We start from the raw sequence: 17,359 nt of genomic DNA on the forward strand, positions 1-17,359 counted from the left end.
TTAAAAGTTTTATAAAACACGATGCAGAAATTCTGATTCATTTTTAAATAATTAATAATGGAGTATAAACAGTTTTGGTCACACTATTCAAAATATCATTTATTTTTATTTGGGAAACAAAAATGGAATAATTTCAAGGTAATATTGATACTGCTTTTAGATATTATTTAATTTAAATTATAATCTGCAGTTTGCAGTTATTAATTGATTATGTTATTATTATTTTAAATGTTTCACATTTTAATTATAATATGGGGTTGCAATGTGTATACATTTCTGAACTAGTTTATTCCACTTTTGTAACAATTAATTGAATATAAGTACATAAAAAATATAATTGAGAATAATATATTGCGTATACCTGTATTTTTAAGGCATTATGTTTATAAAACCATGAATTGATAAAATACTTGATTTTAATATTACATAGAATTAAAATAATAATTACGTAATAATATTATGCATATTAAGTGTACTTTAGATTCAAGAAAGCTTAAAATATCGATTTCATCACATTAACTACATTTTAACGAATATCGTATCATTATAATTATACTTTAATTAATATTTTTCTTATTATAATATTGCTATTCATTTTCTTCGTAGTTAAAAACAGACGAGTCTTTCTAATAAAGACATATTATTTTCCGAGTTGGTATTTAATGAGTTGGGTGAAATGTTTATTAAAAACTAAACTAAATACAGAAATTAAGTTATGTTATAAAACATTTTTGATTTAAGATCAATTTTGTTGTATTTACATTTTAGATACTTCATCATTTTATTGAATCACAACAATATTATATTTAATAGTGTTTATGTTTTAATTTTCAAAGCTTTTTTTCCTTTTTAATATTTTTTTCTCATTAGTTTTGTACTAAAATAGTATTAATATTATGCAAACATTAAAATTAAATAAATAAATGTTTATATAATTATATATTTTGCTATAGATTAAAGGGTATAAACATCGGCCAATTCCGAATTAAGCTTTTTCCGATACCAAATATAGTTTTTATATTCTGCTTTTTTATTTCATCAATAAAATAAATATATATTTTGTACATAATTAATTTCGTTTTTAATACAGTTCGTATGAATAATTTATAGATATTTAATGTATTCATTGATGTAGATTATAACGTGATGAGTTATATATGGAATTCTTTAAAAATAAACAGAAAAAAAGAAAATAATAATGATCCATAAGATATAAATTATAATGATAAAAATCTCCGAGAAGTTATTTCATATATTATTGGTCAAATGTTATATATTGTGTCTTGGCACTAGGTATAAACTTAGTTCTCGGTTCAATACAGTCCCCCGTAGTTTATAAATTGCTGTAAACGCTAAAATTCCAGTACTCAATTTATTTGTTTTAATAATGCTGTTTTGTAGATTGTATAAACATTATTATTTGAAAAAAAAAGCTGTTTCATAAATTTTAAGTTTCATGTAGAATTTGTGTTTTGTTGATGAAGAATAATAATCGATAAAACACGGTTTTTTTTTTGAATTTAAAAGCTCTTAAGCGTACGATTATTTTATGCATTGTGTAGAATATACACAATGTAAATTTTTCATGAACATCAATAGTTATAAATAAATAGTATATATAATAATTTTTTTCAGCGATAACTGTAGGTCTAGAAAATAGAAAATCAATAAATACGTATTTCAAATGAAATGCATGTATCAATTTATGTAACACATAAATTATTTGTGTAATTTAGTAATATTTATATTATAAAACTAGATCATGAGCATAACAATTAAAATAATAATAGGTAAATAATATGAAATTTTGATAACCTTCTTGAAAGTTGTAGGTAAATAAAAAATTATAATTTGCCTTTATTCCATATCGACGAATATCAATTGCTATTACTGATAATTAATGAACAAGGATACGCTTAAAACAATTACAAATAAAGTACTTATTAAAAAATTTCACTATCAATGCTTTTAAATAATTATTATGTAATAAGTTATTTTATTAATATTGAATTTTCTTCCGTTGTTCTAGACTGGGATAATTTTAACAATCGTACGTGTAAAATAATTTAAACACATACCAGGCAGTGTTCAACCTTTTTCGATCCACGATCCACAAATTAATTTATTTCGATGTTCCCCATTCCTATCAAGATTATGTAATTGTATAATGTATACTTACTCAATGTCTACAATAATTTTATTCGTATGAATTATTAAGTCGTTAATTTTAATATTTCTTTCATTTAATTAATCCAAAACGTACAAAAAAAAAATAAAAATAAATAAATAAAAAATACAAAATTAAAGTTTTCTAAAATCTAAAATATAAAGTTATGTAAATCGACGTACATAATATATAACTTTTTCTTTTAGCGTTAAACCGCATCGGCGACCCCCTGATAAAATTTGGCGATCCCTACAGGGATCCCCATGTTGCGCACCACTGCTATAAAGTCACATGCACGCATTGTAGGACGGTGGCTTCAAACATGTAATTGCCACTCACACGATTACTGCTGTGTTACATACTGTACCGTCGTAGGAGACTGGTAACACGTTTATGGGTCGTACTCGTCGGTATACAATCCCGACTGGAGTATAAGGGTAATAACTTATAACGAAGCTTTGGGCACGGACATACGGACGTTAATTGATCAACGATCGGTAAAATAATTACATGATACCATCACGTCGATGCACGGGTTAGCAGTGCCTGGGGATGTTTTCAACGTTTGATTTTATTAGTTCGTATTTTAATTTTCGTATTCTTAATTTTCGGCGTCGGTGGCGGATCAAACATCAAAACACAACATTTACTTAATCGTTCTTATTTTTTCTTTCTCTCGTACCAGATAATACTATCGTAGGGGTCACTCGTCAGTAACGTCGTCGTCACCCATCGTTATAATAATAATAATAATAATAATAATAATAATAATAATAATAATAATAATTATTATTATTATTATTGTAGTCACCGGTCGGAGCGTACCACGTGAGCGCGCTAGTATGGCGACCGGTCGCGAGGAGCGCGAGTTGCCCGTGTCTGCAAACCGCTAGTTTTCTGCTACTCGGTTGAATGGACTAGTAATTTAAATTTTTGCCCGGTCGGGAATGTAATCGTATTACGAACCAGTTGGCCGTTGGCGTTGGTTAGCGTGTAACGTACCGTTCGCGTCGCTCCCGTTTCAGAAAAATATAGTGTTTTACTGAGTTTTCATACCGATTTATTGTTGTTATTGTGCCCGTGCATAACCGTGATCCGCGTCAACAAATCGTCGTATAAACCGTGTAGCGTTCTCGTTAAATTTTTTGATTTTGTACGTCGTCGTCGCGTTAATTTTAATAATTCAGTCGAAGTGAGTTCATTATAATTTATTTTTAGTGGTATGTCATCTTCGTTCTCGTCGCAGACGAATCGTACATTTGGAATACTTAATAATATGTACTCACCGAAAAATGAATGTGACCATTGTAAGTAGATAATTAACAATACCGATTGAAACGAATAAAAACTAACGACTAATTGTGTGAACCGATTTCAATGATTTTTATTGCAATTTTGCCGGTATGGAGCTAGTGGACGTTGACTATAGACAATTATATTGGAAACGATAGTTATGCATGATGTTCAATTGTCTTTACTTAGGGACATATATATATATATATATATATATTACATTAGCCCTCCCTATGCCCTTTGGGTTCGAAATTCAACGCACTTTATATGACGTGATAAATACCCGTAGATTTCGCATTTGGTGTGTGAGATATGCAGTCGCATACCCTGAACGCTAAATTGAAATTTTTTTACAACCAAATTGCATAGATTTCTCATTTTTTTTATTCTTTATAATGATTTAATTATTAATTGTTAAACACGAGTGCATTTTGTTTTTAAACAACTTGATTTGTATTAATTTGGATGTTTTAAAACAATAAATATACAAAGTACAATATCATTGTTCTGTTTTCATGCATTATCGATATTTTTTAATAAAAAATAACCCTTCAACAAGAGATTGATCATTTTAATTTTAATAATTTAATTAATAATTTTGAAAAAAATTATAAGAGCTCAATAAAAATAATATAATATTAAAATTTAAATTATGTTACATTATCTATTTTATGCTTATTTACCAATTAAATCTTTATAAACCATAAGCGTGGTAAGGTGATGACTGACCCAAATAAGTGTTGTAATGTGTTGTATAGTATATAGTATTGTAAATAGTAGTTGATCAAATTAATAAAAATAATAATTTTGGCCAGGTTAGTCTGTAGCCGGGAAACTAGAAAATTTGGTCTCACGCCATCGACACTGATTCCTTAGTTGCTCAAATTAAAACCATAACAAAGTTTAATTATATGTATCAGATCATAAATACTAATAAGCTATACAAACAAAATTAAAATGATCAGAATATAATTCCAAGGAAATTTAAACTGTGATTAATTTTATTTTAATTTGTCAGATAATTAAGCGAATTACTGGATAGACTAAAATAATTAATTATTTTAACCATAGTTTATTGGTATATATATTTTAAAAATAAGTTTTTATATTTGTTTATTTTTGGTTATGACATGTAAAAAAAAAGTAAAACATATTTCCAGACCAGTAACTAAAATGCATTATTGTTATAGTTTGAAAGAACACAGTTATTATTAATAAATATAATTTTTCATACATTATTTTATGGAATTTCAAGTTCATGAACTATTACTGTTAATATTAAAAACATATTTTTAATAATTTACTAATAATAATAAATAACCTTGAATATTATGCGAAATAATTTCAAATTTGCTAAACTATGCAATTAAAATAACCGGATAAAGATATGTATATATTATATGAGTAACGACAACAAATTGCATTTGGTACAATCAAATTATAATTGATTCAGCGGAAATTTAAATTTTTATGTAATTTTTCCGTATTTTTTTCACTAAAAATATATTTAAAATAATTTTACTGTAATATTTCATGTTGAAAAATTATTTTCAGTTGATTTTTGACAGATAGATTTTTTTTTAATTCGATTTAATGCAAACACAAATCATTCTACAGAACAGTTATTCTAGCCAGAATACAAAGAAGCGTTCAAGTTAGTATAAAACTGAACAACTGATTTGTTCTTAAAACTTTTCTTGATATATTTTATTATATATAACCCCCTGTAATTTTCTCAAGCTTATAATTTGGTAAAAAAATAACTGTTGAAATTGAAACATCATATGGAAATCGTTTTTACAATGGTAATGTAGTTTATTAACACGGTAGATAATTCTAATATAATTAAATTGATATAAACAAAAGATAAGTTTTTAGTTCAATGAAAAATACTACATTATTTTTTCATATTCTCCATTACAATAATTACTGACCGATCTATGATATTTAATAATAATTACATAAGTATTCTCATTTTACTTGGAACATTGATTTTAAATCTGATTCAACATCGATTTTTCTCGTTTTATCACGAGCAACTTTTCTTGCGTAATGTTAAAGTTAATATTATATTTTACCAGGAGCTTCCGAAAATAAATACAGTCACGTAACAATTGTATAGTAAAACCATTTTGAAAATAATTTTAACCCAAGCGTGTGTAGGTAAAAGCGATGTGTATAAGGACGGGAGTAGGCGTTTGTGTATTTCTAGAAAAACCTTTGACGATTCCTTTGATAATGTTTCATGGTTTCGTTTTGAGCGATGTAATGTGTAAGAAACGTTTTACTTGGTTTTCGAATTGTCGATAGTATAATATTAAAAGGGTGTCGGATTGGAGAATCACTACCACACACGATTCTTCTTATTGATAATTGCAATGCGAGTGTGTGGAATTACGATTTTTGTTGCAATAGTGAGGTAATTGCATCAATAAAGTACGGATAATATATACACGAAATATATTCGGTATTCTTGGAAAATCAGCAAATTTGAAACAGCTCTCATAGAAATAAAAATATATGTTCATGTACATAATTAATTTATTAGGAGTACAAAGATTAAAAATATTATTACTTCAAAGCAATTAATTAACAATTAATGTTAAGTTTGATGTCGTTTTTAAAAATTTTAATTTTTAAGCACAAATGTATACGATCTTACATTCATTAATTTTAAGATATAATATTTTATCTGTGGACTCTTAACTAAGTATAATGAGGATTGTGCTATCAGGAAAAAAAAATTGTGTAAATCTACATTTTTTTTACTCCTGTGAGATTTATCTAAAATCTTCTCATTTTCCGGTAAACCCTATATTCACATCATGAGCGTATTCGTGCGCGTGTACGCGACAGTAACGTTGCAGTACGTCAGTACGTTGCACCTGTATCAATGCACCTGCAGTACGGGAAATTATGGAAACGCGATACGTTTTGGGCCAGAATATTTGTTTGGTTAATTTCGTGTGTGCCCTCAGTAGTAATTACGGTTTTTGCGGTTATCTTTTAGGGGAAAAGGTACTGGGTTGTTCACTTGTTTGTATGAATAGTGAAAAAAAGTACCTAATGCAAAAAACAATAGATTGTACTGAAAACTTAATAACTCATCATTTCCGGTGTCTTATGTTAATTTGCAAGTCTTGTTATGTGTTGGGAAAACAATAAATAATGTGTTATTTTAATAATGACCTTGATTTTGATGATCAGGAGCTATTTATGTGGAATCGAAGCGTTCACCTCTATATGGTACAATACCCGCACCACCTCATGTAATGGTAATTATGTTTCACCTCTCACTCTTTGTGGGATAAAACTAATTATTTGATTACCTCAAAGCAATATCATGGCTACAATAAAATGTATATATTTGTGGTTATACATAGGTACAGAAATGTATTATTTTATATTTAATATAATCAAATGTAGTTTTTTCTCAATTTTTAGCATGCGCGATAAATAGCTTGTAAAATAATTTTTTCATTTTTAATAATAATAATAATAATAATTAAATTTTAAGCTTTATTATACCTAATACAACATGTCATGTAAAATATCCAATGACTACAAATCGTAATATTTTAGCCTATATAATATTTTATAAGAATATTCATTGACACTTTAATTTTTTATTAAATAAGTGTAAAAATGAGACAACTAACATTTTAGATTAATATTATATTTAAAAACTATGTACAATTTACTTCGATATTATATGGAAATATTTTTTAAAATAAATTAAAAAGTTAAATATTAATTGGATAAGGTGTGTCTATATTACTGACATTGGACAACTTGAGAATCAAACATAAAAAAATTAATTGAGTTCAAGCTCAAAGTTTTTTTTTGAATTATGATTTTGCGTTTAACTTAAGAAAAAAAATATTTTGTTGGTAAAAATAATTTTTCTACGAATAAATATTTATAGTTTTTAACAGATTACGAGGTACTCATATTACAAATTTAAAATACTAACCTATATAATTATATAATATTTTTTAGAATACAAAGGAATTAGTACATTGAATAAATCGATAGGGACATACTATTATATAGTCCACACATAAAATAAAAGTGAAAGTCACTTTTTTCGTGAATATAATTAAGCTAGGTCGGGTTAAGTTAGATTAACTTATATATTCATAACGAAGAGATTAAATTAAAAAAATAAGTTTTTCATGTTTCTTAAACATTGGCATGGATTTTTGTTTTATTACGTGATATTGGTGGTAAAATATTTTCAATCATAGTATTTTGAATCTTGGTTAGAGTGACAAAAATATAACAATATTATATTTTTTAATAATTTATGACAGTTTAATTTTTTGTTGTTTATCCTCAATAATCTCAAAAATTAACGCAATCAAAAAACTTGTTAGAAAAAAAATTATTCATAATATTGTCCGTGCTGTGTTATAATACAATTTTTTTTTGTATTTATTGTCTTGAACAATAACTTTTTAAATAATTTACTAGTTTATGATATGACTTGATTAAACTTGAAATGTTTGATAATAATGTATTTATTATTGGTTAATAATAAACATGCTTCAAATATCTTAAATAAATAAAAAGTTAATGTACAAAAAGAATGAAAATATAATTAATCTAAGATCTACATGTATCTCAAAGCATGTTTAATGATACCCAACTTAGTTTATTGGTATAAATTATATATAATTTATTTTACTTCTAGGTCATACACTGTCAGAAATTAAGCTAAACCAAAGTTAAATATTTAAGTTTTGAAATTAAACCATAAAATATTACATTTTTATATAAAATATGAACATACAAATTACATTTTTTAAGTGTATCTTTAAAGTAGTCAGCAAATATTAATTGATAACTTAATTATATAAAACTTTTAATTAGATAATTATTTATAGCAGTTATATTTTAAACGCAATGACTATTTAGTTATCAATATATTACGTAGAAAATAATATGAATATACATACTAAATAGACAATTCATATTTTAATTGATCATAACATTCTAAAACTACATTATAAATAATAATTTTAAATATATTTCATTATAAAGACAGATATTTTTACTTTTGTATTCTTGGGATTGGGTGTGATGCCTTCCAAAATCTGGAAGTATATTTATTGCATTTTGAGAAATCTTTGAGATGAAACTACCGGGTGAAAAATAATTTTTGCATGTTCTCAGAAAATGATTCGTATTAATTATGTAAAATATGTGTAATATAATAGCATGTTAAGAAAAATTATTCACTCAAAAATCCAAATTATTTCAAAAAATATTTTTATAAATTCTTAATTTTACTTACAATTTAATATTATCTTAAGTTTTATGGAATAATTATTTTTCGAACTATAGTTACATTCATTGATACCGTTCTAATTAAAATCTAATAATTTATTTTAAATACCTCATGAATGTAACAAGTAATAATAATATCATAAGTATACAAAAACACATATTTTCTTTTAATATTACTATATAGACCTTTGTTTTATCAATCATACTATTATCATTTATTGTACAGCAAGTGATTTTAGTGAATATTTGTTACCTATCAACGAATTAGAGCATGAATAAATGTAGAACTCATAACCAACTTGTATTATGCAAGGTAATTTATACTATATTTACTATTATTACTGAAGTAACTACAATGTCAGTTTATAGCATATTACCAAGTCGAAAATATTCTAAAGAATGTTGTTTAGATTCATTTAAGTAATTAAATGAATAAAGAAGTAATTCTGTTATCTTCTTTTAAAACTATTTTTTTATCTAATAATTTAATGTAAATTTAAGTATGTTAAAAGTGTTGTAATAATAATGTTAAAAATAAATAATGAGTAGAGTAAAAAAAAAAAATAACTGAATAAGAATTATTACAATTTATGTATATATGTATTTATGTATATTTGACGAAGGAAAAATTAATTTCATGTTGTCATTTTTTTACTTTCATATTTTTTCTGAAAAATTAAAAAAATAAGTCTAGTATTTTTGTTATAAATCATTATTTAGAAGTATTAATACATAATAAAACCTACACTTTTCAATCAAATTATGAAATAAATAACACTAATTTTGAAAATCTAATTGTTGTTAAAACTTATTAAAATGTTTATCTAATGTCGACTAGTGCTCTTGATTTGATATGGGTAATACCCGGGTACCCGTTTATCCGGATAATACCCGATTATGTGGGTAGTCAATGTTTTCGGGTACACGATGGTTTTTGATATACGTAAACGGTTTAGCTAAGTTTTAACTGCTAAGAGGTAATCAGTATTAAATTATACTTTACACAATTATTCGAATAAAAAATATTAAAATATTTCCTTTTTTAAATTAACAAAATTATTTTTTAAAAAATAAAATCTTTAGTATTTTATGTGAGTGTTATTTGTAATATTATTCTTCAATAATTAGTTTATTTAAGTTTAATGTCGAATAACATGTTAAAAGCTATTATAAAGCCTATATTTAAATCTTGCAGATAACGGATACAGTGGCCTTATTTGTTACCTTTTATGTGTATAGTTACGCTGATAATAAGTAATCACAATCAGTGGCGTACATACAGGGCGGAGGAGGCGTTTAATCCCACCCCTAGGGCCAAAAAAAAAAAAAAGAAAATTGTGATATTATTCATGACGTGTAAAAAATTATTATAATTGAATAATTATATTGATAGGTGTTTGAAATGTTCTGTTAACTATGCTGTTTTTATAATACTATAGTTACTAATTTACTGTAATATCAAATTAAACAGTAAATTGTTGTAAAAAGTTGTATAAAATAATATCTATTTATAGCAGTTATTTATCTGTGCAACGAAAAAAAAATAACGAAATTTATCATGTTTTAGAAAAAATATGTATTTACATACAAATCCCAGATCTAGTAATGAGTATACAAACCATAACGGGTACCCGATATTTTTTAAATCGGGTAATACCCGTAAAACCCGGGTATCCGGGTATCAAGAGCACTAGCAAATTACATTATAAAATATTATTGTTCTATTATATTTCAACGAAATTCTCATAGAATATGATTAGACAAAATTTAGTTAGTTGTTGTATAGAAATTGTTAGTTAAATTTGAAGTATCGTTTGTACATTTGTTAACATATACTTATATTATATATATAAACAAATATTTTATGTAAAGATATATATAGATAAATGATTAATTTACGGGCCAGGTGTGTAAATCAATGATAGCGCGCCTGAACACTAAGTCAATTTTTTAAATTCTAACACCTAAGTCTTAAAAATATGGAAGACTAGCTAAGTGCGTAGTGGTGTAATAGCTCGAACACTAATGGTCGGGATTGTCGGGCAAATGCTGTCGAATTCGGTAGTGTATGTTGTGTTTATGTGTGTATTAGGATGTATGAATGTAGGTGTGTATTAAAACAAATATAATATAACTCAATGAATAATGGTAACTAAATATTAATATGATATGTGGCCCTTCTGGCTTAATAGAATAAATATTATTAATTAATAATTTTATATTTATTATTATTTCATATACTTTAATTTACAAATTTATTAAATTTTTAAATTTTTAAATTAATTTATTTACCATATACCAGTACTCTAATTTTTAATTAATTATTATGTATCATGTAATAGAAACTTAAAAAAAAAATCATATCTGTGTTCTAATTTATATTTAGATAACTGACAGTCCTAAGTCTGTAAAAATGAGAAAGGAAATTTTTGTATGGGTCCACTAGAGTAGTACTTGTAAAATCGTGGGACCTAACTAGAGTACTACCTGAAAAAAACTGAAACCTAAAGTAGACTAAATAAGGGTCTTCGGAACTCAACTAGTAAACGCTGCTCTATATACAATAATACACAGGTATTACTTTGGAGAATTAATATATTTGTATAGTACAACCGGTTTCGAATTAAAAATGTATCATCAAGTTACACAGTCAATATAATCACGAGTAATTTACTAATGTTAAATTTAATTAAAAATTTTTTTTTATTTATATTAAATGTACAGCTTGTCGCTGCTTGTAAGACTCACCAAGATGCAAAAACATTTTAGTCTATTACCCGTTGAGTTAATAAGACGAAAAACCATAAAAAAATTACACATTATTTTTTCAAAAATCTTATTCAATGAAAAATATTTATTAAGATTTCAGCTAATCATACAGATTAATATATATATATGTTTTACATTTGTGTAAATGATCTGTATGTATAATAATAACATAATATGTGAGTTAAAAAAATAATAATACAATAATGTATAGGATGGGTAGTAAAAATTAAAATTTGAATATGTATTACATTTTATTGTATTATGATACCTCCCTAATTCGTTTTTTATAGAAATCCATCCAATAGTCAATTATTTAATCTTCAAATGAGCCCATAAAATAGCTTAGTGAGTTGTTAACGTAGAGAGATAATAGTCAATTCTTTTTCCGTGTGTTAGTGCATGTGTATATTGGGAAAGCCTCTTTTGATTCCAACAGATTAATTAGAGTCGCAATTAACCATGAGCTCAATAAGCGACGACTGCTGTTTATATATTTATGTATGTAGTATTTGTCTATTTTGTTATTCATCCAAAACAAACTATGAAGCATCTAATGAAATGATATGAGTGCATTAAATAAACTATACGATAAGATTAAAATCATATTAAAGGGAATAAGAAAATGTAATAAAACTGTAAATAAATAAACATTGGTAATTAAAAAACATTTATATAAATTGTAGTCTTTGGTAATAGGAAATAAGTTAATTTCGGACGTTAATTTGTGTTTTGTACAAATACATTTTTTTTTTAGCTTTACAAGTTTCAACGGTTCAATAGTTTCGTGTGTTTAGAACGAGAAGAAAAAAATTATGGTACATTATAATATTATCAGAAGTACGAATTATTACGATTGTCAAAGAAACGAAACATGTAGTTAAACCGTAGAAACGTTGCGTTACAGGAGGAGAGTAGTGTAATAATTTCATAATAGGCGTTATGGCAAATTCGCACGATTGCAAAAACAAAAACAAAATGAGTGAACACAACTCGAATAATACGCGTGCGTTAAACGTATGTAGTTACACAAAATGACCTAATAACATTCAAAATCGTGCCGCTGTTGTTACGTATTAACCGTTTTGTTAATCGTTCGCAGATAACCGTTAGGAAAGGTATTGCACTTATACATATTTATGAATATATTTCGTTTCGACGTGCGGTCGGTGTAACGATTGTTCATTATTCAATTACTACCCCCCCCCCCCCCCCCCCCGATATACGCGTACGCGCACCATAACATCGAGGTGAAGAATTGTATCGCGGTTCCATCCGACCGTACATTTGCAAGTGGCTCACGAAAACGATTGGACGATAAATATTTACGTTCATCCTTGAGCGTTTCGGTGAACATCGTCAACTGGTCGTGCGTGTCCTGTGACGTGACCGAAACGGAACGGGGGCCCAGGGCCGTTATCGGGACGGAATCCTATCCAGGCACAACAGACAGCTGGTCGGTCCGCAGTCCGTAGTGGCAATTAGTCTCACTCCTGTCCGGGTACCGGAAGACAATTTTCGCGCACAGCCTACACGTGTTCATTTGATGATAATGATTTATGTACAACGGTCTCTAATCAACGTATGTCGAATGTATGAAAAACGTGGTTTTCGTCGATATGTCCTTAAAAAGCCGCTTCTTTAGTAGCTATCCTGAGACCTTGGATTTCTGTGCCGATCATGCTGCACGGAGCCTGAGTCAATCGAATCGATCGCTGTAACGCGCGACATCGAATCACGGTGTCCGGTCGTAGTGATACCGGAAACAAATGCGTTAAATATTTTTTTCAGTCATGCATACATTGAATTATTTAGATGTTGTGATTGTTACATTGAAAAACAAATTGGGTTAATGTCCAAGAATCCCTCGACGTACGATACACAGTACGTTTTGAACATTTCAGCGAACGCAAGAAAAAATATCGGGGATAGGGGAGGGTTTTTTAAATATAAGTAAAATGTTAACAGTACCACGCTTTATTATTCATTATATATACTATTTTATATATATATATATATATATATATATATATATATGTTGATTTAACGATAACCGTGGTCTTATGTACTAAAACAATATTTCTTTTTTTTTTCATTTACATCAATAACAGTTTTAAGTTATAACCAAATTAAATTTATTGTTTGAACATTCTGACTTTCCGTCGCCTTACGTTGACCCCCTGACACGTGACAATCTAATGTTTCAGTTAAAGACTTTGACCTATCGAAGACCGTGTTTGTTTTATTTTTGATGCCGACCTTTGCGTATTGGATCCGTTACATATTGCCAGTGTCACTTCGTATAGTGGATATAGGATTTTAGTACTTTATATTTCGGCTATTTTTCTATTATTATATGTACTAATATTGATTTTTATCTATACTAAGATTACGATATATATCGTGAACGACAATAATTGATTTTTATATTGTTATTTTAATTACCATACCGTGGGTCGATATTGACATCCCTGCGTAGATGTTTACGTTTGTATAGAACTTCGCCATGATAGGTTGCACGTCATTATCGCGATTTATAATAATATACTAATTAAAATGTAATTGCTTGCATGTGCGTAGACACACACATATTCGTATAACTCGAATACGATCGAGACACGATTCGGTAAGGGACGGTGACGCGTGGGCGAACCGACTGTTGTACCGCGTCTTTTATAAAGAGGAAAATACGCGTGCCCTTAAGTTCTTTTGTACTTTTTTGTATTTCAATACAAGGAAGATGATTTATAAATTTATTAATTTATAGATTTTAAACTTCATATTGTTATCGTATAAAATATCACGAATGGTTGACATTCGATACACATTCGTTAAACGTCTCCTAATGAACACACTGTAACAACTGTTGAGAATATCGGATTATAATCATGGGCCTCGACTACTTCGTTGAAAAACGTGAGGGGCGTAGTCGCCCACGTAAACGACGACGATGATGAAAAACAAAACTACACAGCGGTGGAAAGTGTTCTTTTATGTAAGCAAACGGCATACACCTTCTTTTATGTTGTCTCTGATTCGAGATTAGCCGGGGTAAGCGTAACATCATTCGAATGGGAGAGGGACAAAAAAAAAAAAACGTAACAACAACGCCGCACATATAATATTATATTATTATATAAGTTGTATACCAACTTTTAAATACTGATTGATCTAAAACCGTATGAAAGTCATTGCAAATCAAAAAATTTAAATGATACTTACATTATAAATAAACAAAAAAAAGTATAATAAAATAACTCGTCGGACAAAATCTTGGAATATTTTTCTGGACATGTCGCCGAGTCAGATGAACTGTTAATTGATTTTTTTCCGTTACAGCGAATTGTTACTAAACAGTTCGTGTAGTTTTTTTCTTTGGAAGATTATCGATTTATCGAGAATCCATACGGTATTAATTAGTTTTAGTGCGGTGAATATTTTTTCGATACTAGTGTACGTCGTTGCACTTTAGAGGTCATGTATTTCTATAACTCAGTGCACCCCGCAGTGTGTGCGTGTATTACCCGTCAGTCAATCTTGAGAGTAGCCGATATAAGTCGACCTCTGAACACTGATATAATGTACCGGCGGGGTTTTTCGAAATAATATACTTACATTTCATCCCTGCACGAGCAATAGGCTATGGACCCCGGACAAGAGTATCAGATCGCGGGTGACCGAAGTGATTTTTATTCGCTTTTATAATATCATCAAAATAATAATTTTAATATTCTTTTTTTTTTTTTTTTTTTTTTTTTTTTATGGAGTTAGGGTACTTGACATTATTCGTGTACGCGTCGCTTGTTTTCACATGCTATTAAAACGTTCGATTTCGTCGTGTTCGCAGGTTAATGTCGTTCATCATTCACGGGGTGAAAGTCGGCATATATGATTTTATGGCCGAAGTGGCAACGAACGACAAGTTTTCCGGTCTATACATCAGCAAGTATGGGGACGGCGGAAAGCTGCAGCAGCATCAGCAACAGCAACAGCAGCAACAGCAACAACATCAACACGAGCAGCAGCATCAGCACGAGCAGCACTCTCGGGATGACGGCTGCTGCGGCGCGGCCGTCGGCTACGAGAACCTGGACTCATACATTGAGTGCGCCGACTCGTTGGCCAAATGCGGCCGGGTGTGCGAGTCGCTGGACCTGTACGCCCGGTGCTTCCGGTTGGGCCCACTGCCAGCCAGCTTTCTGTGGCACGTGACGTCCGCGTTCCTCGAACTCATCCGGCTGCAGGTCTCCGACGGCCACCCCACGGGCCCGGCCGCGTCGTCGCAACAGTGCCCGACCCCTGCGCACCAGTCCTCGTTGACGTCGCACCGCGGCCATCAGCCGCATGACCCGCGGACCGGTCCGTTCGAGTGCGGCGCTTGCGGCATGGTGCTTCGGGACCCGGTCACGTTGCTGTGTGGCCACACGTTTTGCCGCCGGTGTGCAGTCGGTGGCAAGCCGCTGGTGTGCCACAGGTGCGGCCTGTCCACGCCGTATCAGCCGCACTCGAACGTGCTGGTCAAGTCGCTGGTCGAGAAACTTTGGTCGGTGCATTTACGCTCCTCCGAGCTGTTAGACGAGGGTAAGGCGCTGTACAGACAGGAAAAATTCCACTTGGCTTTGATCAAGTTCAACCAGGCGTATTACACAGGTACGCAATGATTATTATAGTATATACCAAATATATTTTTATTCATCATCTAACCGGGTCGGTGAAAATGTCCACGTTGTATATGTTTGGAAAAAATTTGCCCTCGTACAAAATTTTAGAGAACAATCAAATTTTGAATTATTTACTATGTTGCTGTTTGGGTTTTAATAGCCACTTAAAATACCCTAATAGAAACTGTTTATCATGATAAAATAATATAAATAATTATTAAATCAATCGTTTTGTCATAGCCGTTAAAATCGTAACTTAGGCATTTAAATGTATATTAATTTTACCCGATTAAAATGGGTAAAAATTAATCTTGTGTTCGAAAATTAAGTATTGTAGCTCATTTAAAAAAAAACGCTTGCTCGAAGAAATATTATATTATTCGAGGCTTTTCTGGGATTTGCCATACGATTTAGGTATTTTGATAAGAGTAAAATATCATTAAAATACCCTTTGAGTCTATAATTTCTGATTTACTGCTCTTTTTCATGCATTTTCTGGTGTACTATTTGAAAAAGTGTTGACAGTAAAAAATATAAAAACAATCAGTCCATGTTTCATTTCGTTCAACATTTTGAATACGAGTATTATTGAATAGAATGTAACTACATCTGTACCATGACTATCTTCCATGGCGTCCTTGATGAATTTTATTTTGGCACATATTTCATACAAAAGAACCAATTTTTATTCTACTCAAATGTGCCCCTTTACTTTATTGCGCCCTTGGGCACCGCCTAATTCACCAACCTTCAACTACGCCACTGGACCACATATGAGTATATAACAAAAAATTTGATTCAACCAGTAACTGGTTAAAAAACAAATTCACCTTGTATTCGTGTATAGAATTAAGGTTCTTACATAGTTATGGTTATACAATGTTATGCAGTGAAATTAAATCATTCGTAAAAAAATAATAGTACCGTAACATCTCCTTATATACATAAGCTATTTCAATCGATACTATTTTTATCGATAACCTATTGTTGCGTGATAATTAATTTAATTAAAAAAATATTTTACTTTTGAAAAGGCCTTAGATAAAATTATTATTATTCTGAATTATCTTTATGAAAAATAATATTTCGTACGTTAATTGGGTTGATTTGGTGATTACAACCTTGGAACAAAATTGGACTTATGGAATTGTTCAGAGGTAATCAACAAATAATAATACTTGAC

The 17,359-nt window shown here is 29.3% G+C and overlaps 1 protein-coding gene across 1 annotated transcript in view; it reads left to right on the forward strand.

Moving 5' to 3' along the window:
• Window positions 1–3,036: 3,036 nt before the first annotated feature.
• The window catches only part of LOC112691530 (LON peptidase N-terminal domain and RING finger protein 2), a 46,095-nt gene continuing 31,772 nt past the window's right edge, over window positions 3,037–17,359 (forward strand). Inside the window, exons 1-2 of the mRNA XM_025565805.1 lie at window positions 3,037–3,474; window positions 15,363–16,165. Of these exons, the coding sequence (XP_025421590.1) occupies window positions 15,367–16,165 (799 nt within the window). The 5' untranslated portion in view covers window positions 3,037–3,474; window positions 15,363–15,366. The remainder of the gene's footprint in view (window positions 3,475–15,362; window positions 16,166–17,359) is intronic.

This window comes from Sipha flava, unplaced genomic scaffold (genome assembly GCF_003268045.1).
Source record: "Sipha flava isolate LNK unplaced genomic scaffold, YSA_version1 64_pilon_pilon, whole genome shotgun sequence".
Lineage (NCBI taxonomy): Eukaryota > Metazoa > Arthropoda > Insecta > Hemiptera > Aphididae > Sipha > Sipha flava.